Source organism: Salvelinus alpinus, chromosome 19 (assembly GCF_045679555.1).
Source record: "Salvelinus alpinus chromosome 19, SLU_Salpinus.1, whole genome shotgun sequence".
NCBI classification, from domain to species: Eukaryota; Metazoa; Chordata; class Actinopteri; order Salmoniformes; family Salmonidae; genus Salvelinus; species Salvelinus alpinus.
The window spans coordinates 31386735-31413912 of record NC_092104.1 but is presented as its reverse complement, the minus strand read 5'-3'; the positions used below and the strand labels follow the sequence as shown (position 1 = coordinate 31413912).

Genomic DNA, 27178 nt, shown 5'->3' with positions numbered 1-27178 from the left:
TTATGTCGATATAGGACTCGTTTTACTGTGGATATAGATACTGTTGTACCTGTTTCCTCCAGCATCTTCACAAGGTCCTTTGCTGTTGTTCTGGGATTGATTTGTACCTTTCGCACCAAAGTACATTCATCTCTAGGATACAGAATGCGTCTCCTTCCTGAGCAGTATGACGGCTGCGTCGTCCCATGGTGTTAATACTTGCGTACTATTGTTTGTACAGATGAACGTGGTACCTTCAGGCATTTGGAAATTGCTCCCAAGGATGAACCAGACTTGGAGGTCTACAAAAACTATTCTGAGGTCTTGGCTGATTTCTTTTGATTTTCCCATGATGTCAAGCAAAGAGGCACTGAGTTTGAAGGTAGGCCTTGAAATACATCCACAGGTACACCTCCAATTGACTCAAATGATGTCAATTAGCCTATCAGATGCTTCTAAAGCATGACATAATTTTCTGGAATTTTCCAAGCTGTTTAAAGGCACAGTCAACTTAGTGTATGTAAACGTCTGACACAATGGAATTGTGATACAGTGAATTTTAAGTGAAATTCTGTCTGTAAACAATTGTTGGAAAAATGACTTGTGTCATGCACAAAGTAGAAGTCCTAACCGACTTGCCAGAACTATAGTTTGTTAACAAGAAATTTGTGGAGTGGTTGAAAAACGAGTTTTAATGACTCCAACCTAAGTGTATGTAAACTTCCGACTTCAACTGTACGGGCACTTTGCTATATGTCTGGAAAGAAATATTTGTATAATTTATTTATAGGTCACCTTTTCTTTTATTCCAGGCTTGATCTGAATTTTCAGCAAGCGAAAATGCTCAAAGAACAAAAAAACATTTCAGTTTCTCCTCATCGCTCATCCACATAATGCCAGGGTGTATCTGCTGGGCTTTCTGGAATAATGAAAAGTGTATAATCGTGGTACAAAAGGACAATAGAGGATAAAATGAATTTCATTCTCTGTCTCTCCAAGGTCACAGTGGTTAACCTACATAGTCTTTCCTGGAAAAGGTCACACATTTCAGTTGCCCAGGCTCCCCCTATGGAGTGATCCCATTGAAACCTTGCTGGCTATTCTGGCAATTGGCATGCCTGCCATCTCACCTCACAGGGTTCCTAGCCCATGTTCCAAGTATAGGCAAAAACTTGTTGTTATGCGGAGTGGAACAGGGGAACCCAAGAGCAGACTCAGACGAGGAGACTGGGATGAAGTAACCAAGGTATTTATTGACACACAGGGGAGATGGAGTGCAGGTCAGGGGAAGCTCGGGCGGGTTGCTGGAAACCAGGTGAGGAGGCTGAGGCTGGAGCGAGAGGGGTTGAGACAGGGTAAGCAGGTCCGAAGGGGAATCCAAGGGAGTAGTAGAGTGGGGAATCCAGGACAGAGTAGCAGGATGACGAGACATGGGACTGGAGACAGTGTCCAGAGTCAGAGCGGGCAGAACTGTAGCGGAGAGGAAAACAGCGTCAGGCAAGGAAAACAGGCACAACAGGATAACAGGATCTGAATAGTAACAACCGGCTAGAAACGTAGACTGGAAGCATGGAAGTGGCAGGGCTGAGTATTTGTAGAGGTCACAATTATGGAACAGGTTGCAGCTGGTGGGGATCTGCTCTGACTCCAGCACACCTGTCTCCGCCCACACAATCACACAGAGAGAGAGAGAGGGGGAGAGGTAGAGAGTACTGGGGGAGTGGCGGCAGGTCAAGGAGACACAGGATGAGAGGTAGAGGGCGTTGCAGGAGCAGATGTGACACTTGTGAACAAACCTAAACAATGACGTACTGCTCTATTATGGATATGTTGGTTTTTGAGATACAGTACCTGTTAGATACAGTACCTCTTAGAATGCCACACTCCTGCTGAATGAGGTTTAGGATGTCAACTTGTGTGTCTAATTTACATGATTGCATGTTTAATATACCTTTTTCTCAACCCAATCTCCAATTTAAACGTTAACCTATTGCATAACTGCAGTAATAGAATTACGCCAGGGCATGACGTTTTAATTACACCAGGTGTTGTCGTATTTTAGCTGTCAGTCAAACTCCTCAAAAGTTAAACTAAAACTTAAGTTTAGGGATTAATTCCGAATGGTGAAGGTTAGCGTTAGGGATAGGGTTAAACTTAAGTGATGTCATTAATTCCGAATGGTTATGGTTAGGGTTAAGGTTTGGAAAAGGCTTAAAAAAAAGAAAGAGTGTCTTACACTGGGATTAAACAAGCAACCTTCGTAGCCGGAGTCTGCCATGTAAATGCCCATCCTCCATCCACCATCCCTGTCCACAATGCCCTAGCAAGCCGCAAGCCTACTAAAAGGTAATAGGTGCTCATGTTGCCCCTAGTGAAATGTATAGCGTTCACATTTCGCCACCTCCAAACATAATCTGGTACCTGCAGAATCGGCACCTCCTGGCGTATTCTATAAGAGAATGGGCTGCTTTTTCTCCTCCTTCCTATGTCTTTGTGTAACTGATGTCTCTTCCTTCTCTCCAGGTGGCACAGCCCCAGCCCAGTGGGAGGACATCACTGGTACCACCAAGCTCATATATAGCAAAGACTGTGCCAACTTCACAACCAATGTGTCAGCACGGTAAGTATAGTGTAGCAACTCACTCACTAGCATTCATGTTAATTAGACAAATAAATCCACATCCTAAATCTCACAATCTAAACCTCAATCCAGCTCTTTTTGTTACTTGAGAGCAGTTATTAAAATATGCTGATCTCAAAGGATCCAATCATGAGTAACTTAAGGGTTGCCATAAGTCCTACACAATGGTGTCTCTTCTCAGGTTCTGGCTGGCTGACTGTCCTAGGACAGCCGAGGCTGTGTCATTCTCCAACCTCCTGTATCGAGAGCTCTCAGCTGTGCCCTACATGGCCAAGTTTGTGGTGTTTGCCAAGATGAACGAGGTCCGTGAGGGCCGCCTGCGCTGCTACTGCATGACTGATGACAAGATGGACAAAACCCTGGAGCAACACGAGAACTTCAGTGAGGTGGCCCGCAGTCGTGACATCGAGGTCAGTACAGGGAGTCATAATGATGGTTATCATGATTATGATTATGTCATTGTTTATTAGCTTCAGCTTCAGAGGCACTGTAAAGTGAGTGGAGTGAGTGGATCAGTCTGTGTATAACCCTCTCAGGTGATGGAGGGAATGCCGCTGCACCTGGAGTGTTCTGGGAACCTGGTCCCAGTGAGGAAGGCTACCCAGCAGCCTCGCTGTTTCAGCTTCCAGGCCTTCAAAGACAACAGACTCCCCGTCTCAGTCAAGGTGCTTAACCCTCCATCTCTGTGTCTTCATCCCTCTCTCCATTACTCCCTCCCTCTCTGGAACTTCATCCCTCTCTCCATTACTCCCTCCCTCTCTGTCTTCATCCCTCTCTCCATTACTCCCTCCCTCTCTGGAACTTCATCCCTGTCTCCATTACTCCCTCCCTCTCTGTCTTCATCCCTCTCTCCATTACTCCCTCCCTCTCTGGAACTTCATCCCTCTCTCCATTACTCCCTCCCTCTCTGTCTTCATCCCTCTCTCCATTACTCCCTCCCTCTCTGGAACTTCATCCCTCACACCATTACTCCCTCCCTCTCTGTGTCTTCATCCCTCACTCCATTACTCCCTCCCTCTCTGTCTTAATCACTCTCTCCATTACTCCCTCCCTCTCTGGGACTTCATCCCTCTCTCCATTACTCCCTCCATCTCTGGAACTTCATCCCTCTCTCCATTACTCCCTCCCTCTCTGTGTCTTCATCCCTCACTCCATTACTCCCTCCCTCTCTGTCTTTATCCCTCACTCCATTACTCCCTCCCTCTCTGTGTCTTCATCCCTCACTCCATTACTCCCTCTCTCTCTGGGACTTCATCCCTCTCTCCATTACTCCCTCCCTCTCTGTGTCTTCATCCCTCACTCCATTACTCCCTCCCTCTCTGTGTCTTCATCCCTCACTCCATTACTCCCTCTCTCTCTGGGACTTCATCCCTCTCTCCATTACTCCCTCCCTCTCTGTGTCTTCATCCCTCACTCCATTACTCCCTCCCTCTCTGTGTCTTCATCCCTCTCTCCATTACTTCCTCCTTCTCTGTGTCTTCATCCCTCTCTCCATTACTCCCTCCCTCTCTGTGTCTTCATCCCTCTCTCCATTACTCCCTCCCTCTCTGTGTCTTCATCCCTCACTCCATTACTCCCTCCCTCTCTGTGTCTTCATCCCTCACTCCATTACTCCCTCCCTCTCTGTGTCTTCATCCCTCACTCCATTACTCCCTCTCTCTCTGGGACGTCATCCCTCTCTCCATTATTCCCTCCCTCTCTGTGTCTTCATCCCTCTCTCCATTACTTCCTCCTTCTCTGTGTCTTCATCCCTCTCTCCATTACTCCCTCCCTCTCTGTGTCTTCATCCCTCACTCCATTACTCCCTCCCTCTCTGTGTCTTCATCCCTCACTCCATTACTCCCTCCCTCTCTGTGTCTTCATCCCTCACTCCATTACTCCCTCTATCTCTGGGACTTCATCCCTCTCTCCATTACTCCCTCCCTCTCTGTGTCTTCATCCCTCTCTCCATTACTCCCTCTCTTTCTGTGTCTTCATCCCTCTCTCCATTACTTCCTCCTTCTCTGTGTCTTCATCCCTCACTCCATTACTCCCTCCCTCTCTGTTTCTTCATCCCTCACTCCATTACTCCCTCCCTCTCTGTGTCTTCATCCCTCACTCCATTACTCCCTCTCTCTCTGGGACTTCATCCCTCTCTCCATTACTTCCTCCTTCTCTGTGTCTTCATCCCTCACTCCATTACTCCCTCCCTCTCTGTGTCTTCATCCCTCTCTCCATTACTCCATCCCTCTCTGTGTCTTCATCCCTCACTCCATTACTCCCTCCCTCTCTGTGTCTTCATCCCTCACTCCATTACTCCCTCTCTCTCTGGGACTTCATCCCTCTCTCCATTACTCCCTCCCTCTCTGTGTCTTCATCCCTCTCTCCATTACTCCCTCCCTCTCTGTGTCTTCATCCCTCACTCCATTACTCCCTCCCTCTCTGTCTTTATCCCTCACGCCATTATTCCCTCCCTCTCTGTGTCTTCATCCCTCACTCCATTACTCCCTCCCTCTCTGTGTCTTCATCCCTCACTCCATTACTCCCTCCCTCTCTGTGTCTTCATCCCTCACTCCATTACTCCCTCCCTCTCTGTGTCTTCATCCCTCTCTCCATTACTCCCTCCCTCTCTGTGTCTTCATCCCTCACTCCATTACTCCCTCCCTCTCTGTGTCTTCATACCTCTTTCCATTACTCCCTCCCTCTCTGTGTCTTCATCCCTCACTCCATTACTCCCTCCCTCTCTGGGTCTTCATCCCTCACTCCATTACTCCCTCCCTCTCTGGGTCTCCCTCTCACTCTGAAAATGTATCTTGTCTGTTTTTCTCGGTTCTCCTCTCCAAGGTGAGAGACAGTAGCAAGGATCACTCTGGATTCCTGTCCTTCCTACGCAAGTCTACCAAGTACGAAGACAACCAACATGTGCTGTGCAACCTCAACATTACCATGCCCCCGTGTATCAAGGTAGGCCTCAACAAATAGTTCAAGTTTTTGGGGTGCTTTGAAAAGCACTGTACATTCATTTTAGAATACACACATGCATATTTCATGTTGTGAACTTGTGAGATCTGAGACAAATCTGCTGTGCTGACTTATTCCAGAGGCTTTTGCTTGTATTTGATTGGTAGGCTGCTGGTAGTGAAGACCGGAGGCGAACTCTGACCCCATTAGCCCTGCGAGAGAGATACAGCGCCATGAATGAGCCTGCCATGGGTAAAGGTGCCTGCCATCCCATCCCTATGATACTCCATACAGACCGCCATTGTCTTCCGACAGGTGGCATCATTCCTACTCGACACTCGACCCTCAATTAGTGCAGACGAGTTAGTCAAGCTACCTGACATAAGACAATGACATACCCCACACCAACACGTTCACATTCCATGTGCCCCTTCATGCAGTAATAATCACAACGGTGCATTAACTTCTCATGTTAAAGTATCAGTTGTGGTCTGGTTTCTGCAGCATCAATGAGTGCCATGGAAAGGACAGAGTTGAAGATGGCTTTGATAGCTGAACAGTTGGGACTGAGCTGGGCTGGTGAGTGAGTGGAATGAGCGTCTGTGTCTCGTGCCTGTGTTGTATCAGTGTTTAATGGCTTGGGGCTGCTTTTCCCTTCCCCCCTGCCTCTGTCTCTCAATGGTCTGTACCTCCTCCACCTTTGTCTCTCCAGAGCTGGCGAGGGAGCTACAGTTCAGTGTAGATGACATTAATAAGATCCGTGTGGAGAATCCTAACTCCCTATTGGAGCAGAGTTCTGCCCTGCTCAACCTATGGGCCACCCGTGAGGGCAAGAGAGCCAAGAGTAAGTACCTGAGATCCCATATATAGGTCAGTGGATCCCTCCTGTGCATCCTCTTGTCCTAAATTCATCATCTCCATTCTCCACTCACCCACCGTACAGTCTTGCACTGGCTCCTGGATTTGCACGTGAGACTTCTCCAGTCTATGCAGTATCTTATATTAACATTGTGCTAACTCTTTAGTTTTCTGGGACAGACCTGGGTCTGTCAGAGTACTGGTAAACAATTTCCTTATTCTCCTCATAATATCTTCCACTTCCTTGTCTGTTATTTAACTGTGCATTTCCCATTTTCCTGCCTCTCGTCTCTGTTTTCTCTCTCTCTATCCTTCTCTCCTCCCCCTTTCGCTGTCTCTCTTTGTCTCTTGTGGCTCCTATGTGCAGTGGATAGTTTGTATACAGCTCTGAAGAGCATTGACCGGATGGACATAGTGAACATGTTGGAGGGCCAGGGGCCAAAGCCTGCAGGGAGGCAGGCCCGGGAGTCAAGCAGACGCAGACACAACGAGAGTGACCACGTCTCCCCCAGCTTGAGCAATGGTAAGGCTTCTCCCCTCCCCATGCAGCCCTCTCCCACACCCAACCCCCATATCCTACCAGTTCTTCTCTCTCCTCTTCCTCTCTGCTGCCACCATCACCTTCCTGCCTCAATCCTCAGTCAAGGGCTGTTCTATGCTACTGCCATAAACTTGAGATTTCTACATATGTGTAACGCAGCAACCTGGACCAGGGCTCAAGACACTCTGACAACAACTGCCTCTGTGGTGGCACTCTAAAGCCTGACTCGGATACATTCTCTTGTTTCTGGTTGAATACAATGAATCAATGACCTATAGTGCCTTCAATCAGAATTACAACCTTGTCTAATAGTACCAGCTAGATTTTAGGACTTTAGGATCTCTCCCACTGAAATGGCCCTTGAAACATTTTTATGGGGGGAGAAACTATTACTGGTATATGGACTTAAGAAATATGAACAGAGCCTGCCAATAATAGTATAGATTAAAATAGAGATACTTATTTGATATATTTTAAGATTGCAACTTCAAGAAACATTTGTTTTAATTTGTGTTTTATAAGGTTATTAGCAATAGGAGAGTTGATGATTTAAAAATAAAGAGATAAAATGACTGAAATGCTTAGTGTTAGTTGGTGTGTATGGTGTGTTGGGTGAGTCTCAGATTCTGTTCATGCCAAATGTACATTTTGTTGGATCTTTATTCAGTGCATAAGTTATTACACTGCCTCAGTACTGTGTCATATCTGTGTATGTGACAGATTTATGTTATTACATCCTATAAAGTATGATATTGGTTATGAGTGGATTATGTTAATCTTCATCCAACATGATTTAAACCCAATCTGCCTACACAGGCCATATGTGAGATAAAGTGCAGGATATCTTCTGTCTGTAAAAAAACTCATACATCCAATCTGTAGCTTTTATTTCTGTGGTACTGTAGTTGGCTTTCCTTCCAGTGGTCACTTCTCAAACGTTGACTCCTTTTCCTCATGGTTTATTATTTTACACAAGCATGATATACATCATATTGACTCCAATTTCATCCCTGGACCAGTATGAGAAAAACAAACGCACTGGACTGACCATCACTGGAGTGCTGTGGCCTCTCTTCTGGCTCTGCTCTGTGCCCCAGTGTCTCGTGTCATCACTGCAGGTGCCAGTGCCAGGTCCCTTCAGTGAAAACTGGAGCAATGACTGGTGATGTAACTCATGCATAGATATGACCATGAGGGACAAAGGGACAAACAGGAGATGCTCAGTCAGATCACAGCTGCAGTGAATCTGATATCTGACACCTGTCCAGTCTGCCTCCCAAAGCTCTTTCCTTTGATGCTGTCTGTCTGTCTGTGTAACAAGGGGGTCACACTCTCACGGGACAATACCAACCTGACCTCCAGATATGGTATTGTGTGTTTATTACAACAATGATTTTCAAGAGGTCTATGATTTACATGAGTTCAGACTGATGGTATGACTGATGTTATGAACAGTTTTGTTCCTGACAAAGAGAGATGTAGATAGATAACACAGTGTGTGATATCAGGGGATAGTACAGAATGAGGATTCACTCTCTGGCTCACTGTCCGTCTGGAAGATGATTACTCCCTTGGTGACTATTACAAGAGTTCCCTAATTAACCTTCACAATCATAGGAATTGAGATAGCAATAGATTCTGAAGTGGGAATCTAAACCTGGAGACTGCAACTAAATCCCACATTATACTCTTAACCCAGGCAGACTATCTATAGGAAACAGGTTTGTTTTTCTATACTTTAGACATTGTGTAAAACATTTATTTTTACGGTACCTTCCAGTCTACCTGTCCCTGTTTTTTCCTTTTTTTTTGTCACATTGGGCTCTTAGTGATTTTGCCATTCAATTCCCTTTCTTAGCTCTAGTGTTTTGAGTGGTTTGAGTCAGACACATCATTTGTGATTCAATAAAAGCGCTGTGATCAGTTTCGTAATACCAGAGAGGTTTGGGAGGCTCCTGTAAGGGTAACACATGACTTTCTCTCTGCATGGCTGCGTAGTATGAGTCTCTTCAGACAGGGGGTCGTTCCGTTCGGTGTACTGTTTGTTCCTCTGGGATCCCCCTACTTGTTCCCTTTGACTATCTGTCCCCTCTCTCTTTGTGTTTCTCCGGACATGTCATCTGCAGCCCAGCCGCCCTACTCTTCCTCCTTCTCACTCCTCCTCTCCGACCTCTGAACTCATGCCCTCCGACCTCATGTTGACCTCTGGCCCTCACCTTTATTTTGACGACCAGTTATGCATAATTTTTTATAACTCTTTATTTTTGTACTCTTGAAAATTCCACTTTTTTAACCGTCTGCTCTGTGACCAATCCCCCTCACACACTGTGTGCTCAGCACCCCCGGAAGGGGGAGGTGTCCCTCGCTCTGTCACACTCTCTGTCCATCTCTCCCTCTTTCTTCCTTGTCTCCTGTCTCTGTCTGTCTCTCTTTTTCTCTGGGCCTGTCTTTTTTCTGTCTTCCTCTATCTGTCCTCTTCCCTCCTATGTTCCCTATCTGTGTTTTCCTCCCTGCCCTGCGCTGCATGAGGCCCACTCTCGTCTCCCACCTCCGATATGCTTGCATGGAAGCATTGTAATGAGGTTGCAGTTGCAGTGGCCTGTGGGAGTCTTAGTCTGGGAGCTGTGCATGCCTCTGCGCCTTGTAGCTGCTTTACTAACAGACTGATATTGCATGGTATGCATGCTGGGCATAGGTGGCACCTTAATTGGGGAGAACGGGCACGTGGTAATGGTTGGAGCAGAATTAGTGGAATGGTTTCAAATACAGCAAACACATGGTTTCCAGGTGTTTGATGCCATTCCATTTGCTCCGTTCCGGCCATTATTATGAGCCGTTCTCCCCTCAGCAGCCTCCTGTGATGCTGGGGAATGACCCGACTGTTTAGTCTGCCTGTTTAGATCCTCTATAATATTGTATTCCTTGTGGGTGGTAAAAAAAAAGGACCTGAACCCTTTTTTAACCGTGTATTGTGACTGCTCTGTTCATGTATGAGTGTTGTGAAGTGTTGTTGGTCTGTTGTCTGTGTGTATGTGTGGGATTGTCATGTGTCTTTGAGTCACTCCAGAATTAGGGGATGTAGTATTTATGCCCCTTCTCTGTCACTCACCTCATATTTGCGGGGAGTGTGTTCATGTGACCCTTCCATTGAATCTCTCTGTTCTTTGCGCGTTGGTGTGTGTTTCTGTTTGTGTGTGTGTCTTTCTGTTTGTGTGTGTGTGTGTGTGTGTGTGTGTGTGTGTGTGTGTGTGTGTGTGTGTGTGTGTGTGTGTGTGTGTGTGTGTGTGTGTGTGTGTATACATGTCTGTGTTTTTATGTGTTTTGTCCAGTGTGTTGTCTTTGTGTATTTCAGTGTGTGCCTTTTTCCAGTCTGTGTGTGACTGTATGTGTTTCACTCTGTACTGTATATGTTTCACTCTGTACTGTATGTGTTTCACTCTGTACTGTATGTGAGCTTCAGCCAGTTTTCTATGTTTACAATGTGTTGTCTTTTCACCAGGAGGGTCAGGCCACCATGTTCATTCCTTCTCACTAACACACTCCAATAATCCCCCATCCCCTCCTCCCTCTCTCTGTCACTGTCCAACTGACCATGGGAGTGACACCACCCCCAAACACAAACATAGAGAGAGAGAAGGACTGGCAACGAGACTGGATGGCAGGATCACACACTAACACACAGATTTGAGATGTTTTTTTAGATTGTAAGAGACACAAACAGACAATCTAAAACCATGTACAGTAGAAACATATTGATCACCAGGAGACACTATTGTCAGCTAAGTGTTCAGATTATTCAAGTGCACATTGTTATGATATGAGGGGAAGGTTAGTGTTAGGGCATAGACTAACACACTACCAGGATATCCTTCCAAACTCCATCCCTAGGTGGCAGTACCAACCGGGTCAAAGTCTGTTCTGCCAGGAAGCTTTGATATTTCCTCAGGTGCCAGCGATCAAGATAATTGTCCGTCCTGGAGAGAGAGGAGGCCAGAAGCCTCTCAGGCGGCCTTTGTTTGTTTCTTTGTGTTAGTTAACCTCTTTAGTTGGCATGCCTTTTATAGTTTGGTTTTTGTACATATTTATTTTGTCACCATGAACATATGAAAAATCTGCTTGGACTGGCTGACCAAGAGGTCATGACAGAGCTGGCCCTGGACTAGCTATAGATTGTAACACCAGGTAATGTCATTTAACCTGAATAAATTGGTATCCATTATACTGTAAGTTACAGGTTTGCCCATTAAAAATATCACCGGAGATTTTTAAACTAACCTGGTATTGGCGATGCTACCGTCATTCTCAATTTGAGGAAACAGTCTCATAAAATGTCCGTGTCCAGCTGCAGGGGGTCGTTTGAATTTAGAAAATGCTCCGTTATTAAAATAAATGTTTTGCTCCATGAAGTAATCCAAAAATGTGTACACGGCCATCTTGTCTATTTCAAGTCTCCTCACATTGATGAAAAGTGGGTGTCCACCCCAAAGTGCTGCATGTCATGATGACAGACACCTGTCTCGATCAATGAGAGAAGACTTGAAATAGATAAAATGGCAGCGTACACATTGTTGGATTACTTCATGGAGCAAAACTTTTACTTCTTATAATTACGGATCATTTTCTAAATTCAAACAGACTCCTTGCAACTGGACACAGACATTTTAGGAGACTCCTGTTTCAACAAATCGAGAACGAAGATAGTATCGCCAATACCAGGCTAGTTGAAAAATCTCTGACAACGTTTTGTATTGGCAAACCTGTAACTCCCAGTATAACGGATACCAACAATTTTTTGTTAAATCACATTAGGTGGCTGTCTCCCTGGGCACATGTACATACAACCGTCCTCATACACTGATTTCTCACATAGATGCACATCTTAAATCAGGTTACAGACCAGTTAACTAAGACTAAGACCCCTAAACTTAGCAAGTGCAACAATATTAGCAGGCTAGTTATTGGTTCCGTAACAACATTCACAACCTCAAAAGATGGTATTACAAACATACAGTATACTGTGATATTTATATGACATGAATCATCCTCACCCCACTGGCTATAGAGTAATGTATATAGGAAAGTTTGTCATCTGGAAGTCTTAAAGGTTGTGGAAATGTTAAGGGAATTCTATAGTACAGGGTTTATGTATATCTTATTGAAGGATGCTTGGTATGTGAATAACTGATATAGAGAAATGTGTTGAACTTGTGACCCACATGTAAACAGCCTCCCCGGTCGTATGGCCTTCTGAGTGGGAGGTCTTCAGAGGGGTTCTGCTGTCTTGTAACACAGAGAGATGAGAGGTCCAGGAGGCCAGCTGGTGTCCCTCATACCTACTGCACATTCAACATAACTCACCGCCAACAATGAATCATGTTGCACCTCTCTCTCACGCATGCATACACACAAACACACACACATAGTGTTCTTACGCTTGCACACACACACACAAATACACACACATACACACTACTGCCTCCTCCACTCCCTCCTCAAAGCTCATGTCTTCTCCACCTCATGCTAAATCTAGTATCTTCTCTCGGTTGATGCCAGTATGTAATCAATTCCATTTTTACCACTGGTCAGTCAGAATTAAATGGCGCAATTTGTCTTTATATACATATCCATTCATCACTGGGTTTATTTGTCTGATTCAAAATATCTTTGTTCCTCATGGTCATCTCAGTTGCAGAGAAGTACAGTAGCTACTGTTGCACAATAGTATTTTACTACAGCCATACTTAGTTAGTTGCACTGCACGGACAACTTTTCCTCAACTGCAGTACCGCTGTATCTGTCGAGGCCTGATGGTTGCCTGATGGTTGTTCAACTAATCAAAAGGTTTCTTTGGTCTTCCTGACCTTGATTTTGACATTTCATTTACTTGGCTATCTCTCTCAGGTCATTTCTCATACAGTAGATATTTAGTTCACTCCCACTGAAATGTGAGCTAGCGTGAGAGTTGGAAGAGAGCAGACAGAAAGCAGCTTCGGCACCGTTCTCTTGTTCAGAGGCTGTCCACAAAAGAGAACGTACCATGCTTAATGCACCACACCACTGCATGTTCAAAACTTAAAGCACTCTTAATGATACCAGACAAGAAATGTCAGTTCTCAACTAGAGGTGTTGTTGGAGTGACTTGAGTCAAAGGTTCATCAGTCATCATGCATAGCAAATTCTCAACGTTAGATTCCCTGTTGATATAAAATGGGGTTTGGGGCAGCTATGCTTGCTGTGAGCTATAATAAATGACTGTATATAAACATGTATGTGTGGTGTGAGTGCATCTTTGTGTGTGTATGTGTGTAGTGTGTACCTGTATGTGGTTGTGTTTTTTTGTTTTCTAAGGTTTGTACTGTAATGTCTGTTGTGGTGGGTGGATAGGTGAGAGTGTGTGTTTGTGCGTTTGTTGAAGAACAAGATTGCTTGCAAGCATGCTGTTCAGCCTGACTAGAATATTTAACTTGCCTGGTTTGTGTGGGTGCGTGTGTGGGACAGTTAGTGTGTGTGTGAGTGTGTGTGGGTAAGCCTTTGTGTGTATGGACGTGTGTATGGCATGTGTACGTGTGTATAAGTGTGTGTCCCAGGCGGACAGGTGTGTGTCCCAGCCCCAGGTTGGTTCGGGGCAGAGGCAGTAACTCCTGTCCCTCTACCTGCAGGTGGCAGACAGCGGAGCAGCACCAGTCACCAGCGAGCCTCTCTCTCTTGGTCTGTCTCTCTGCCTGGCCCTGGCTCTGGCCATGGCCCTGGCTCTGGCTGTGTGTCTGCTGCTGCCTCCACTGCTGCTCTCACTGTCAGTGCTGGCTGATCTGGCTTGTTAACCCCCCCCCCCCCCCCCCCAGAAGCCCCCCTTGCTCCCTTGCCCCCATCTCCTTGCACCTCTTCTTGAGATCCCACTGTCTGACCCCTTCCTCTCCCCCTCTCCCTCCTTTCCCCCTGGGCTCCCCCTCTGCCACCTCCCCTGGCTGCCCTGCTCCTGGGCAGGGGCACATCCCCCCCTGGGGTCCCTCCCGGTGTTGGTGGGGCGAGGTGGGGGGCGAGGTGAGGTAAGGCCGTGTCAGTGTGCCTCTCTCTGTGTCGCTCCAGGTTACGGGCTGATGCAGGAGGAGCTGCTCTCCCCTCCCTCCATGCAGTACAGCCTGCCCTCCCCGCTGGGCAACGAGCCCTACTGGCAGGAAGTCTCCAGTCTGGAGTGTGCTCCAATGGCCACCACTGAGGAGGACACGCTCATGGAGATGTCCGATGTGCAGGTGTGGCCCTCTGGCAACAGCCCCTCCCTAGTGGCCGTGGAGGACTCCTCGCTGGAGTGCAGCAATGCCGACGACTCGGAGGGGCTGCTGGGGCTGCCTTATGGGAGCCTGGGCCGGCCGGGCAGTGGGGCCAGCGGTGGGGGCGGGGGGCTGAGTGGATCTATGGAGCTGGTGGAGGACAACTCAGAGATGGGGGCTGTTGACTCATTCAGCACCGCCACACATGCCACTCCTGCCTCGTTCAGCACCGCCACACCTGCCACCCCTGCCTCGTTCAGCACCGCCACCCCTGCCACACCTTCTTCGTTCGGAGGCACCATCGCCGCCGCGGTCAACAACATTAATGGGCTGGACAAAGGTCAAGTGTCAAATGTCGTGAGGTCGGAGGCAGCAGCGGTCGGAGGCAACATGGCAGGTGGAGATGGAGCTGGAGGAGGAGGAGGAGGAGGAGGGACAGGCTCAGAGGAAGGGCTTTCTCTTGTTGCAGGACAACAGCAGCGGGTGTACGCCCGGCTGAGCGAGTCGCCCGGTCTGAGCCGCGTGGCAGATCGTAATGGAGACAGGTGAGTGTGTCCTCAGACCTCAGTCAGTCAGTCTGCAGCTCAGCTGGACACAGCACTGGCCAGACAGGGGGTGGTCCAGAGTCCAGACACTCACCTCTGAGACAACTCACTGAGCCTCAGGACAGGTCAATGTTGCTGTGTTTCCTAACCTAATAATACAATATTTGCTTCTGGTAAAAGAGTGTTCTATGAAGGAATAATAGAGTCAGCTTATGTTTGACACACATTTGATACACATTGGCATTTTTCTCCTCCTTTGACCCTTTGTCTCTTCTCCTCTCACTTCTCCTTTCTCTCCTCTCACTTGTCCTCTCTCTCCACCTCTCTTCATCTCTCTGCTCCTATTGTCACTCATCCTCTGCCTCCTTAGGTCCAGTGGTGGCAGTGGTGGTAGTGGAGGCAGCGGTGGAGGTGGTGGAGGCTCTTTCCTGTCCTACCTGCAGGAGCAGTCGGGTCCAGGCTGGCAACCTGTCACAGACCACACTCAGGCCTGGGTGGGCTCGCAGACAGCCAAACCCAGGCAGGCCATGGACTCTATGATGTCATCAGTACGCGTCGCCATGGACGTGGACCCCAGCCAGTCCCGCGTGTCCCAGGAGGCCTTGCTTCAGCCGGTGCGGGACATGGGGCACACAGAGATCCTGCGTGGGCACTTCAGGGGCACCCAGCCATTTGAGAAGGGCCTGGGGTTCCCTCACAGGGTGCCAGAGCTGCGAACCTGGGACGAAGTACGCCTGAGGGGGCAGGTGAGTGGGAAACCCATGCTATTATCTTAGCTATCACATGTTATACGACACTTAAATGAAGTACAATAACTCTGGCCCAAGTATGCATAGGTAGGTTTTGACATATCCTTGAGATGGTAAGTAAACATTGATTAAAGGCAGCTATAATACATTAGGTATGGACAGGACTGTAAATGATCCAGCTCATCATGTAAAAACTGTGTTAATGCTGTAGGAGTTGTCTGACCAGAGTCCAAACCCAGTGGCAGTAGGCTATGGCTGAATTCCATTATTTATGGTACTGTAATCCCACACCCATATAAACACACACACACACACACACACAAGGCCCAAGAAGGGCAGGAACAGCTTGTCAAGCCAAATATAGCAGCCCCTGTCACTGGATCCCCAATCCCACCCCATCACACGTGCCATCTACTGTAGTATACTGGCACTGCATCAGACCAATCAGAGCACCCTAAAGGACATGTCAACTTTACCACGCTGTGAGAGGGTAAAGAGGGACTTTTGCTGTTTGAGTCTCTGTGGGCTATCCCTGGTAGGTGATTATATTGTGACTGCCAGTGTGTTGGTACAGTTACCACAGATAACATTGTTTCCCATGGAGAACAAGTGGCAGGAAATGGTCTTGCTGCAGACTATCTGCATCTTACTGTACTGTGTAAGTGAAATTGATCCCAAACCATTACAGAATAATAACGTATGTATGTGTGGTGGAATATATACAGTACCTACATGCCATGAGAAGTAATAATGTAAGTTGTGTGTACCAGAGGGAGAGTTCCTGAGTGAGGTTTGAAGGTCGGGGTGCAAGTGTCTCAGTGTTCTTCCCTCTCAGCCACTCAGCCTCTCAGACTTACAGAGCAGAGCACCTCTCTAGAACAGCCAGAGGTATTTAAAGACTACGGATCATATGGCTAGGAGAGAGAGAGAGAGCAGAGGGGTGAAGGGTGAGAGGGTTTGGTTTTGAAAGCACAGACGAGGGGAGAGAGAGAGGGTGAACGAAAGAGAGGGAGAGGAAATAGGAGCCTCCCAAGGTTGCAGCCGCCTGGATCTGATGGCATGGGTCAGCCATTCCTACTGACCAGCTGACAGACTGAGAGAGCAAGGGAGACAGAGCCAGAGAAAGAGGGAACAGGGTCTGGTGGAGTGGAGCTGAAGAAGGGACACAAACAGAGGGAGAGATAGAAGGAGACGACGCCAGCCCTGTTGAAAGAAGTGAAAGCCCGAGAGTGCAGCTGTTGCTCCAGACTGACGGAGAGAAGTGTCGGTGGAGAGTCGACGAGAGCCTGCACAGGCCTGTGTTTGTTAGTGTGTGTTGTGGGTGTGTGAGAGTGGGTGTGTAGTGTGCTCCACTGGATCGCTTGGTTGGACACACTCTGCCCAGAGGTAGAAGCTTGGAGGGGCAGTGATGTGGGCCATGGTAACTGAGCTGCTCTTCAGCTTTGTGCTGCTGGCCTTCCTGGTGATAAGCTGTCAGAATGTGATCCATATAGCCAGCGGCTCCCTGCGCTCTGTGCTCTCCTACGTGCATGCTGCGCTGGACCGCGAGCTGGGTGAGGCTGAGGGCGTGGCCGACGAGGAGGAGAACGTCACCACCCGCGTGGTCCGCCGCAGGGTCATCCTCAAGGTACCCCACAGAGAGGGGAGGGGGTGGGGAAGGAAAGGATGAGAGAATTGACTAGCAATGGAAAACATCAAAAGAAAGCGTGGTGGAAACAAACGGTGTGTGTGTGTGTGTGTGTGTGTGTGTGTGTGTGTGTGTGTGTGTGTGTGTGTGTGTGTGTGTGTGTGTGTGTGTGTGTGTGTGTGTGTGTGTGTGTGTGTGTGTGTGTGTGTGTGTGTGTGTGTGTGTGTGTGTGTGTAGCTCAGAGGTAATTGTAAAGCTCAGAGGTGATTTAAGGTTTGGCTGCGACAGAGGGAAATGTTGGTCAGGGGCGAGTGGAGAGACACACCTCTCTCTGTTTGTTTACTGCATTAACTTCTGACAATGCAATTTCTCCGCTGTAATGGGTTCAGTGAGCAAAGATTGTGTTAATAAAACAGTCATTAATTTATATTGTAGAATTTAATTATACAGGATACATGATAGAAGCAGTTTGCACAACTTTTGTTTTGCAGTATTTTCAAGGAACATGTCTCTGGATCGTGTTGTTCATATTTGGCCAGGTGAGATGGGATAGTAACAGAGGGATGTTCAAACAAACCATAGGCCTACAGTTGAGACCCACTTATACAGGCCTTATACGTGCTGTTGTGGCTGTGAATGGTTCAACCTATGTGGTCTAACTGTGAGTATTTAAACCTACGAGCTCAGCTCAGTCTCTAAACTCCCTATAATAAGGACTAGGGCTGTGACGATACCAGTATCGCAATATTTTTTCCATGGCAAAAATTACAGCACGAAGCAGACCAAACTCTTTGGTCCATTAAAAACCTGCTGTATGTACAATAGTGTGTGCTAAAGCTTGGAAAATAACTAAATGTGACTCTGGATGACATAATGATGTTTGTTTCCAACGTTAGGGCTGTTTTCCTAAAGAAGTTACATCTACTTCGTGCTTTGTTTCCTTGTCACAATACTAACAAGTATCGCGATACTGGCATCATCCCGGCCCTAATAAGGACTGTAGTCCTCTACCACCCCCATTATCATATTCTCCTCCTCCTCAACACCTCTAATAACTCTATTAATTCCTGCCTCTATGGATTGTGGGGGATAGGGCAGCTTTTCCCATAACCATATAGCTAGCTGTCTAGCTCTGTGTTCACTAGTTAAACTGTGGGACCTTTACATATTATAAATAGCTGTGCTGGCGCCTCCCATGTTATTAGGGAGTAATGAACCTCATCCACTGTGATTAGATTAGTGATAACACCCCAGCAGTGCCATTAGTGATCCCCTGATCTTTACTGTATCTCTCTCTGTTGTTTTTCTCTCTCTCTGTCTCGGGGGGTTGGGGTTGGTGACAATGGCTAAATGATGAGACTCTCTCTCTCTGGGGGGCTATTTTAAAGTGCTCTAGATTCCAGGAAACTTTTCGTTCTGTTTGACTCCTGGTTTTCTCTCTGAGTCAGACTCCTTACTGTGTAAGTGTGTGCTGTTGATTCATTTGCCATGAATCTATGAGCAGGTGTGTGATGTGGTACAATATACCATGTGTAATACAGTATGACAGATTGTTCTGTGATGTTCAGTACATGTTGTCTGTCCCTTAGGGTGATGAGGCCAAGGATCTCCCAGGGGAACAAGTGAGCGAGGAGCAGTTCACAGACGAGCACGGAAACATTGTCACCAAGAAGGTCAGATATCTATCCCAGCATGCCTCTCTCTACTCTACAGCCCTGCGCTGTGGCCTATCTACCAGTTCCCCCCTGTTACTATTCATGTTCAACTCACTACACTCATCCTCATAGACATGATTATCACATTGATAATCAAGAACCATCACATTCATCATCATGCCTTGACTTATTCCCATGTCATGATTCTGTAATCGCGGCATGGGAAAATGACGTGTCACAGTCATGTGTAGTTACTGTATGAAAGGTTGTGGGTCACAGCTATAATGAGGATGATACATATAACCAGGACAGTGTTTTCTAATGAACATTAAGGTCCTTTACTGTGAGTGAGAGGTACACAGAGAACTCAATATAGTGAGTTTACGTGTAGGTTCAACCTCATTCAATCTTTCCTTCCTTCCCTGCATTTCTCTCATTCTCTCTCTCTCTCTTTACCTGTCTTTCCCACCACCTTCTATCATCCTGCTCTCTATCCCTCCCCTGGTGTGTGTGTGTGTCCGTGTGTGTGTGTGTGTGGCATAGATTGTGCGGAAGGTGGTGCGCAGGGGGAAGGGCTCAGGTGACGAGGGGTGTCAGGAGCGTTCAGTGGGCGTGGATGGCTCTCTGCAGGATGAGCTGGAGGCTGAGGCGGAGCAGTTCATGAACTACGCCGTCCTGAGCAGCAAGGTGGGCCACTGACCTGCATCAGCCAGGCCACACTCACCTGGGCTACTGTACGAGGGGCTGAGCCTCTAAACAAACTCAGTCATCTGACATAGGAAGAGCATTGATTCACAAAGTGGACTCAAACTAAATGGACCCATGTATACTGCCTTGAATGTATATAGGGACTCAATGTAGCAATCAACCACTACAGAAGATGACTAGGGTGTAGCTGGGAACTAGGAACTCTTTACTGTGCTGGGATATATAGATTCCTCTGCTAGTCCAAACTAGACCATAGTGGGCTAAACCTGCATGGCCTGGGGTGTGTGAATGAGGTATGTGTGTTTGTAATTTAGATCAACCTGTGTTATCATTCCCCAACCCCCTTAGCTACAAACAAACGGAAGAAAAAAAGATTGCTTGTGTGAGTGTTGCCCTCTTGGCTTCCCCTTGCTGTAGTGTAATATCCTCTTGGCTTCCCCTTGCTGTAGTGTAATATCCTCTTGGCTTCCCCTTGCTGTAGTGTAATATCCTCTTGGCTACCCCTTGCTGTAGTGTAATATCCTCTTGGCTTCCCCTTGCTGTAGTGTAATATCCTCTTGGCTTCCCCTTGCTGTAGTGTACTATCCTCTTGGCTTCCCCTTGCTGTAGTGTAATATCCTCTTATCTTCCCCTTGCTGTATTGTAATATCCTCTTGGCTTCCCCTTGCTGTAGTGTAATATCCTCTTGGCTTCCCCTTGCTGTACTGTAATATCCTCTTGGCTTCCCCTTGCTGTAGTAATATCCTCTTGGCTTCCCCTTGCTGTAGTGTACTATCCTCTTGGCTTCCCCTTGCTGTAGTGTAATATCCTCTTGGCTTCCCCTTGCTGTAGTGTAATATCCTCTTGGCTTCCCCTTGCTGTAGTGTAATATCCTCTTGGCTTCCCCTTGCTGTAGTGTAATATCCTCTTGGCTTCCCCTTGCTGTAGTGTAATATCCTCTTGGCTTCCCCTTGCTGTAGTGTAATATCCTCTTGGCTTCCCCTTGCTGTAGTGTAATATCCTCTTGGCTACCCCTTGCTGTAGTGTAATATCCTCTTGGCTTCCCCTTGCTGTAGTGTAATATCCTCTTGGCTTCCCCTTGCTGTAGTGTACTATCCTCTTGGCTTCCCCTTGCTGTAGTGTAATATCCTCTTATCTTCCCCTTGCTGTATTGTAATATCCTCTTGGCTTCCCCTTGCTGTAGTGTAATATCCTCTTGGCTTCCCCTTGCTGTACTGTAATATCCTCTTGGCTTCCCCTTGCTGTAGTAATATCCTCTTGGCTTCCCCTTGCTGTAGTGTACTATCCTCTTGGCTTCCCCTTGCTGTAGTGTAATATCCTCTTGGCTTCCCCTTGCTGTAGTGTAATATCCTCTTGGCTTCCCCTTGCTGTAGTGTAATATCCTCTTGGCTTCCCCTTGCTGTAGTGTAATATCCTCTTGGCTTCCCCTTGCTGTAGTGTAATATCCTATTGGCTTCCCCTTGCTGTAGTGTAATATCCTCTTGGCTTCCCCTTGCTGTAGTAATATCCTCTTGGCTTCCCCTTGCTGTAGTGTACTATCCTATTGGCTTCCCCTTGCTGTAGTGTAATATCCTCTTGGCTTCCCCTTGCTGTAGTGTACTATCCTATTGGCTTCCCCTTGCTGTAGTGTAATATCCTCTTGGCTACCCCTTGCTGTAGTGTACTATCCTATTGGCTTCCCCTTGCTGTAGTGTACTATCCTATTGGCTTCCCCTTGCTGTAGTAATATCCTCTTGGCTACCCCTTGCTGTAGTGTACTATCCTATTGGCTTCCCCTTGCTGTAGTGTAATATCCTCTTGGCTTCCCCTTGCTGTAGTGTACTATCCTATTGGCTTCCCCTTGCTGTAGTGTAATATCCTCTTATCTTCCTCTTGCTGTAGTGTACTATCCTATTGGCTTCCCCTTGCTGTAGTAATATCCTCTTGGCTACCCCTTGCTGTAGTAATATCCTCTTGGCTACCCCTTGCTGTAGTAATATCCTCTTGGCTACCTCTTGCTGTAGTGTACTATCCTATTGGCTTCCCCTTGCTGTAGTAATATCCTCTTGGCTACCCCTTGCTGTAGTGTAATATCCTCTTGGCTTCCCCTTGCTGTAGTGTACTATCCTATTGGCTTCCCCTTGCTGTAGTAATATCCTCTTGGCTTCCTCTTGCTGTAGTGTACTATCCTCTTAGCTTCCCCTTGCTATAGTGTACTATCCTATTGGCTTCCCCTTGCTGTAGGGTACTATCCTATTGGCTTCCCCTTGCTGTAGGGTACTATCCTATTGGCTTCCCCTTGCTGTAGTGTACTATCCTTTTGGCTTCCCCTTGCTGTAGTGTACTAGCCTCTTGGATTCTCCTTGCTTTAGTGTACTATCCATCCACCTTGCAAGCCTCACTCATCCGTGCTTAATTTCCCCATCATGTCCTGACCTGCATGTAGGACCAACCAAATAATCCACAACTGCATCTTGCTCTGATAGCTTGCACTGTCTCTCTGCGTTGGCTGAAACAAAAAACTAATACTTCCAGGTTTCCTAACAGCAGTCATGGATATCTGCTTTGTGTCTCCAGTCAATACATAGATAAATGTCTCTTTCTCTCCAGTTGATATGAATGGCTGGGTGTTGGTTGGTTTCTATTGCTGTGCTAATGTAATGAGGTCCATTCTTTCCCCTTCAGTAACCCACAATGACTGATTGTCTATCTGTCTTCTCTACCTCCATCCATTCAAAGACTCTGGTCCATTTTAACTGACTGTGTGCTGTATCACTGTATCACTCCAACCTGCAGTACTCTCTATTCCATGTCAATGTTTCTGATGCTTCTCCCTTTTCTCTTTTCCTGTCTGTCTTTCCAAACCCCTACCCCAACTCTCTTGGCTTGGCTGTCTTTCCATCATTGAATTCTCTCCATTACTCTCCTTTTGTTGTCTTCCTGTCTCTTCATACACCTCTTCACCACCTCCTGTTTCACTTCTCACACACTGTCCCACTATTCCCTCTATCTCTCCCTATCTCCTGATTCCCTCCTTTATCTCTCCCTGTGTCCTGATTCCCTCCTCTATCTCTCCCTATGTCCTGATTCCCTCCTCTATCTCTCCCTATGTCCTGATTCCCTCCTCTATCTCTCCCTATGTCCTGATTCCCTCCTCTATCTTTCCCTCCTCTATCTTTCCCTATCTCCTGATTCCCTCCTCTATCTCTCCCTATCTCCTGATTCCCTCCTCTATCTTTCCCTCTATCTTTCCCTATGTCCTGATTCCCTCCTCTATCTCTCCCTATGTCCTGATTCCCTCCTCTATCTCTCCCTATGTCCCGATTCCCTCCTCTATCTTTCCCTATGTCCTGATGCCCTCCTCTATCTCTCCCTATGTCCTGATTCCCTCCTCTATCTTTCCCTATTTCCTGATTCCCTCCTCTATCTCTCCCTATGTCCTGATTCCCTCCTCTATCTCTCCCTATCTCCTGATTCCCTCCTCTATCTTTCCCTATCTCCTGATTCCCTCTTCTATCTTTCCCTCCTCTATCTTTCCCTATGTCCTGATTCCCTCCTCTATCTCTCCCTATGTCCTGATTCCCTCCTCTATCTCTCCCTATGTCCCGATTCCCTCCTCTATCTCTCCCTATGTCCTGATGCCCTCCTCTATCTCTCCCTATGTCCTGATGCCCTCCTCTATCTCTCCCTATCTCCTGATTCCCTCCTCTATCTCCTGATTCCCTCCTCTATCTCTCCCTATCTCCTGATTCCCTCCTCTATCTTTCCCTATCTCCTGATTCCCTCCTCTATCTCTCCCTATCTCCTGATTCCCTCCTCTATCTTTCCCTATCTCCTGATTCCCTCCTCTATCTCTCCCTATGTCCTGATTCCCTCCTCTATCTCTCCCTATGTCCCGATTCCCTCCTCTATCTCTCCCTATGTCCCGATGCCCTCCTCTATCTCTCCCTATTTCCTGATTCCCTCCTCTATCTCTCCCTATCTCCTGATTCCCTCCTCTATCTTTCCTTATCTCCTGATTCCCTCCTCTATCTCTCCCTATCTCCTGATTCCCTCCTCTATCTCTCCCTATCTCCTGATTCCCTCCTCTATCTCTCCCTATCTCCTGATTCCCTCCTCTATCTTTCCCTATCTCCTGATTCCCTCCTCTATCTCTCCCTATCTCCTGATTCCCTCCTCTATCTTTCCCTATCTCCTGATTCCCTCCTCTATCTCTCCCTATCTCCTGATTCCCTCCTCTATCTTTCCTTATCTCCTGATTCCCTCCTCTATCTCTCCATCTTTTTGTTCTCCCACTAATTCCCCCTAACTTTTACTTCCACCTTTCCATCCTACTCTCATCCTCTTTTCGATCTGTCTCTGTCCCTCTTCTTCCCATCTTCCTCTCCTCCGCTTCTCCACCCCTTCTCTGGCCCTCTCCTATCCTCCTCTCCTCCGCCCCTGGCTCCCCCCCGATGTAGCCGAATATTGTGGATGTGAAGAAGGGTGCTCAGATAGTGAAATGTGCCAGTCTGCGGAGAGTAAAGCAGTGAGGCATGCAGACAGAGTGGCAGAGTGACGCGTCCCCGCAGGTACGGGACCGACTGACCCAATGAGACACCTCTCACCTGGGTTAGGGCTCCTCCATTTAATCCTGCCTCTCTGTCTGGATTAAATAGACCTGATAATGTTGTTACAGTAATTCAGTATTAATTTTAGTACTGCAGTGCAGAGTGACATTTGATGTGGATTAGCTTTGAACTAATACGGTATAATTTGCATTCGATGCCACTACTCTGCATTATTATATTACAGTATGACTGTGGGGTTGTATTCTTTTAGTAGATTAACATTTCATGTTTACTATAGATTTGTGCTGGCAACGGAGGTACAAGTCCTGACTCAGCCTTTCCTGCCTATGGCCTTGAACTTTCGTCCCTTTGTCTTTTAATTGCCCATCTCCACCTGTCTACAGTACTTCCAAATATTCTATGAGAAAGTAACATACATCAGATACATCAGTACATATAGAACTTTATAAAATATTACATTAGTGTGTAGAGTTTTGTTGTAGATGAGTATCGGTGTGTCATATACAGTTGGATCATGGATGTACAGCACATTTGTTGTCCTAATGTCTTCGGAGAGACTAAACTACAGCTGAATCTGTGGTCAGTGTGTGTAGACTGTGTTAGAGTGGGTATTCAGCAGGGTGTCAAGGGTCAGTTCAATGTCTGTCAGTGTGTGTAGACTGTGTTAGAGTGGGTATTCAGCAGGGTGTCAAGGGTCAGTTCAATGTCTATCAGTGTGTGTAGACTGTGTTAGAGTGGGTATTCAGCAGGGTGTGAAGGGTCAGTTCAATGTCTATCAGTGTGTGTAGACTGTGTTAGAGTGGGTATTCAGCAGGGTGTCAAGGGTCAGTTCAATGTCTGTCAGTGTGTGTAGACTGTGTTAGAGTGGGTATTCAGCAGGGTGTCAAGGGTCAGTTCAATGTGTGTCAGTGTGTGCGGGTGTAGTACGAATAGAGTACATGTCTGACTGGATTTGATAAGAAAAATGCAGTAGGCCTAGCTACATGCAGTATTTCTCTCCCTATGTTTATGTTAGTGCTGACCCTGATGAAGACAGCTTGCCTGTCGAAACGTTGGACATTACATTTTTGCATCTGAGCTCTTAGAGTGTGCGGCTCCCCTTTATTTTCAAGCGCTGACTGTTGTGCCTATTACAGATGGCATGGCATGGCATGTGGTTCTAGAATGGCAAAGGCTGCTGGGGATCCAGAATGTTTTCAAAGGTCAAAGTTGACGGGCTAGTTGTCCTTTCAAATGAAAACAATCTGGAGCACCTGTGTTTATGGATGTGTGAATATGTGTGTAAAAGCTTGACTTGCTTTGTGCGTGCGTGTGTGTCACCCAGACGAGAAACCTGTCCCGTGAATTTGCACTCTGAGGAATGCAGTAGCCTTCGTCAGAGACGGCACACACTATTAAATGTCACCTACTACACTAAGTTTCACTTTGGTCAGTAAGACAGAAAAACATACATTATAAACAGACAGACTTAGTCAAATCACATACTTGACTAACAATGCACAACGCTCTCATAAAGCAGGAGAAATAGAGCCCCCTATAGCCATAGATACAATGCCTTACAAATTTTTTGTGCTACAGCCTGAATTTAAAATTGATTAAATTTAGCTTTTTTTATCACTGGCCTACGCACAATACCCCGTAATGTCAATGTGGAATTATGTTTTATCAAAATTTTACAAATCAATTAAAAATGAAAAGCTGAAATGTCCTGAGTACATAAGTATTCAACCCCTTTGTTATGGCAAGTCTAAATAAGTTCAGAAGTAGAAATGTGCTTAACAAGTCGCAAAATAAGTTTCATGGACTCACTCTGTGTGCAATAATAGTGTTTAACATCTCTGTACCCCACACACAATTATCTGTAAGGTCCCTCGGTCGAGCAGTGAAACGCAGATTCAACCACAAAGACCAGGGAGGTTTTCCATTGCCATGCAAAGAAGGGCACCTATTGGTAGATGGGTAAAAAAATTAAAATAAAATAGACATTGAAAACCCCTTTGAGCATGAGTTATTAATTACACTTTGAATGGTGTATCAATACACCCAGTCACTACAAACATACAGGCGTCCTTCCTAACTCAGTTGCCGGAGAGGAAGGAAACCATTCAGGGATTTCACTATGAGGCCAATAGTGACTTTAAAACAGTTACAGAGTTTCATAGCTGTGATAGAAAACTGAGGATGGATCAACAACATTGTAGTTACTCCACAATACTAACCTAATTGACAGAGTGAAAAGAATGAAGCCTGTACATAATACAACTATTCCAAAACATGCATCCTGTTTGCAACAAGGCACTGAAATAATACTGCTAAAAATGTGGCAAAGCAATTCACTTTTTGCCTTCAACACAAAGTGTTATGTTTGCGGCAAATCCAATGCAGCACATTACTAAGTCCCACTCTCCATATTTCCAATTATAACGGTGGCTGCATCATGTTATGGATATGCTTGTGATCGCTAAGGACTGGGGAGATTTTAAGGATAAAAAATAAATGGAATGGTGCTAAATACAGGCACAGTCCTGGAGGAAAACCTGGTTCAGTCTGCTTTCCACCAGACACTGGGAGATGAATGAATCTTTCATCAAGACAATAACCTAAAACACAAGGCCAAATCTACAATGGAGTTGCTTACCAAGAAGACAGTGTATGTTCCTGAGCGGTCAAGTTACAGTTTTGAATTAAAATCGGCTTGAAAATCTATGGCAAGATTTAAATGGTTGTCTAGCAATGATCAACAACCAATTTGACGGAGCTTGAAGAATTTTTAAAAGAATAATGGGCAAATATTGTATAATCCAGGTGTGCAAAGCTCTTAGAGACTTACCCAGAAAGACTCACAGCTGTAATCGCTGCCAAAGGTGATTCTAACAATATATTGACTCAGGTGTGTGAAAACATGTAAATGAGATATTTCTGTATTTCATGTTCAATACATTTGCACAAAATTTCTAAGAACATGTTTTCACTTTGTCATTATTGGGTATTAGGTGAGAAAACATTTATTGAATCCATTTTGAATTCAGGCTGTAACACAACAAAATGTAGAATAAGTCAAGGGGTATGAATACTTGCCGAAGGCACTGTATATATGACTCTGGTGTCTGGAGTCCC

The 27178-nt window shown here is 46.4% G+C and overlaps 1 protein-coding gene across 25 annotated transcripts in view; it reads left to right on the top strand.

Annotated features, from left to right (window-relative positions):
* The window catches only part of ank1a (ankyrin 1, erythrocytic a), a 233504-nt gene that overhangs the window by 201986 nt on the left and 4340 nt on the right, over positions 1-27178 (top strand). For 15 of the 25 annotated variants that reach the window (XM_071353024.1, XM_071353021.1, XM_071353020.1 and 12 more), the window contains 13 exons: positions 2503-2599; positions 2802-3030; positions 3157-3285; positions 5444-5563; positions 5728-5818; positions 6065-6139; positions 6273-6404; positions 6786-6941; positions 14046-14772; positions 15143-15518; positions 18738-18821; positions 19347-19490; positions 23951-24061. In XM_071353024.1, the coding sequence (XP_071209125.1) occupies positions 2503-2599; positions 2802-3030; positions 3157-3285; positions 5444-5563; positions 5728-5818; positions 6065-6139; positions 6273-6404; positions 6786-6941; positions 14046-14772; positions 15143-15518; positions 18738-18821; positions 19347-19490; positions 23951-24022 (2432 nt within the window). In that variant the 3' untranslated portion in view covers positions 24023-24061. Of the gene's footprint in view, positions 1-2502; positions 2600-2801; positions 3031-3156; positions 3286-5443; positions 5564-5727; positions 5819-6064; positions 6140-6272; positions 6405-6785; positions 6942-13618; positions 13783-14045; positions 14773-15142; positions 15519-15540; positions 17149-18737; positions 18822-19346; positions 19491-23950; positions 24062-27178 lie in introns of those variants that run through there. The other 10 variants (XM_071353040.1, XM_071353017.1, XM_071353041.1 and 7 more) reach the window with 8 other exon arrangements.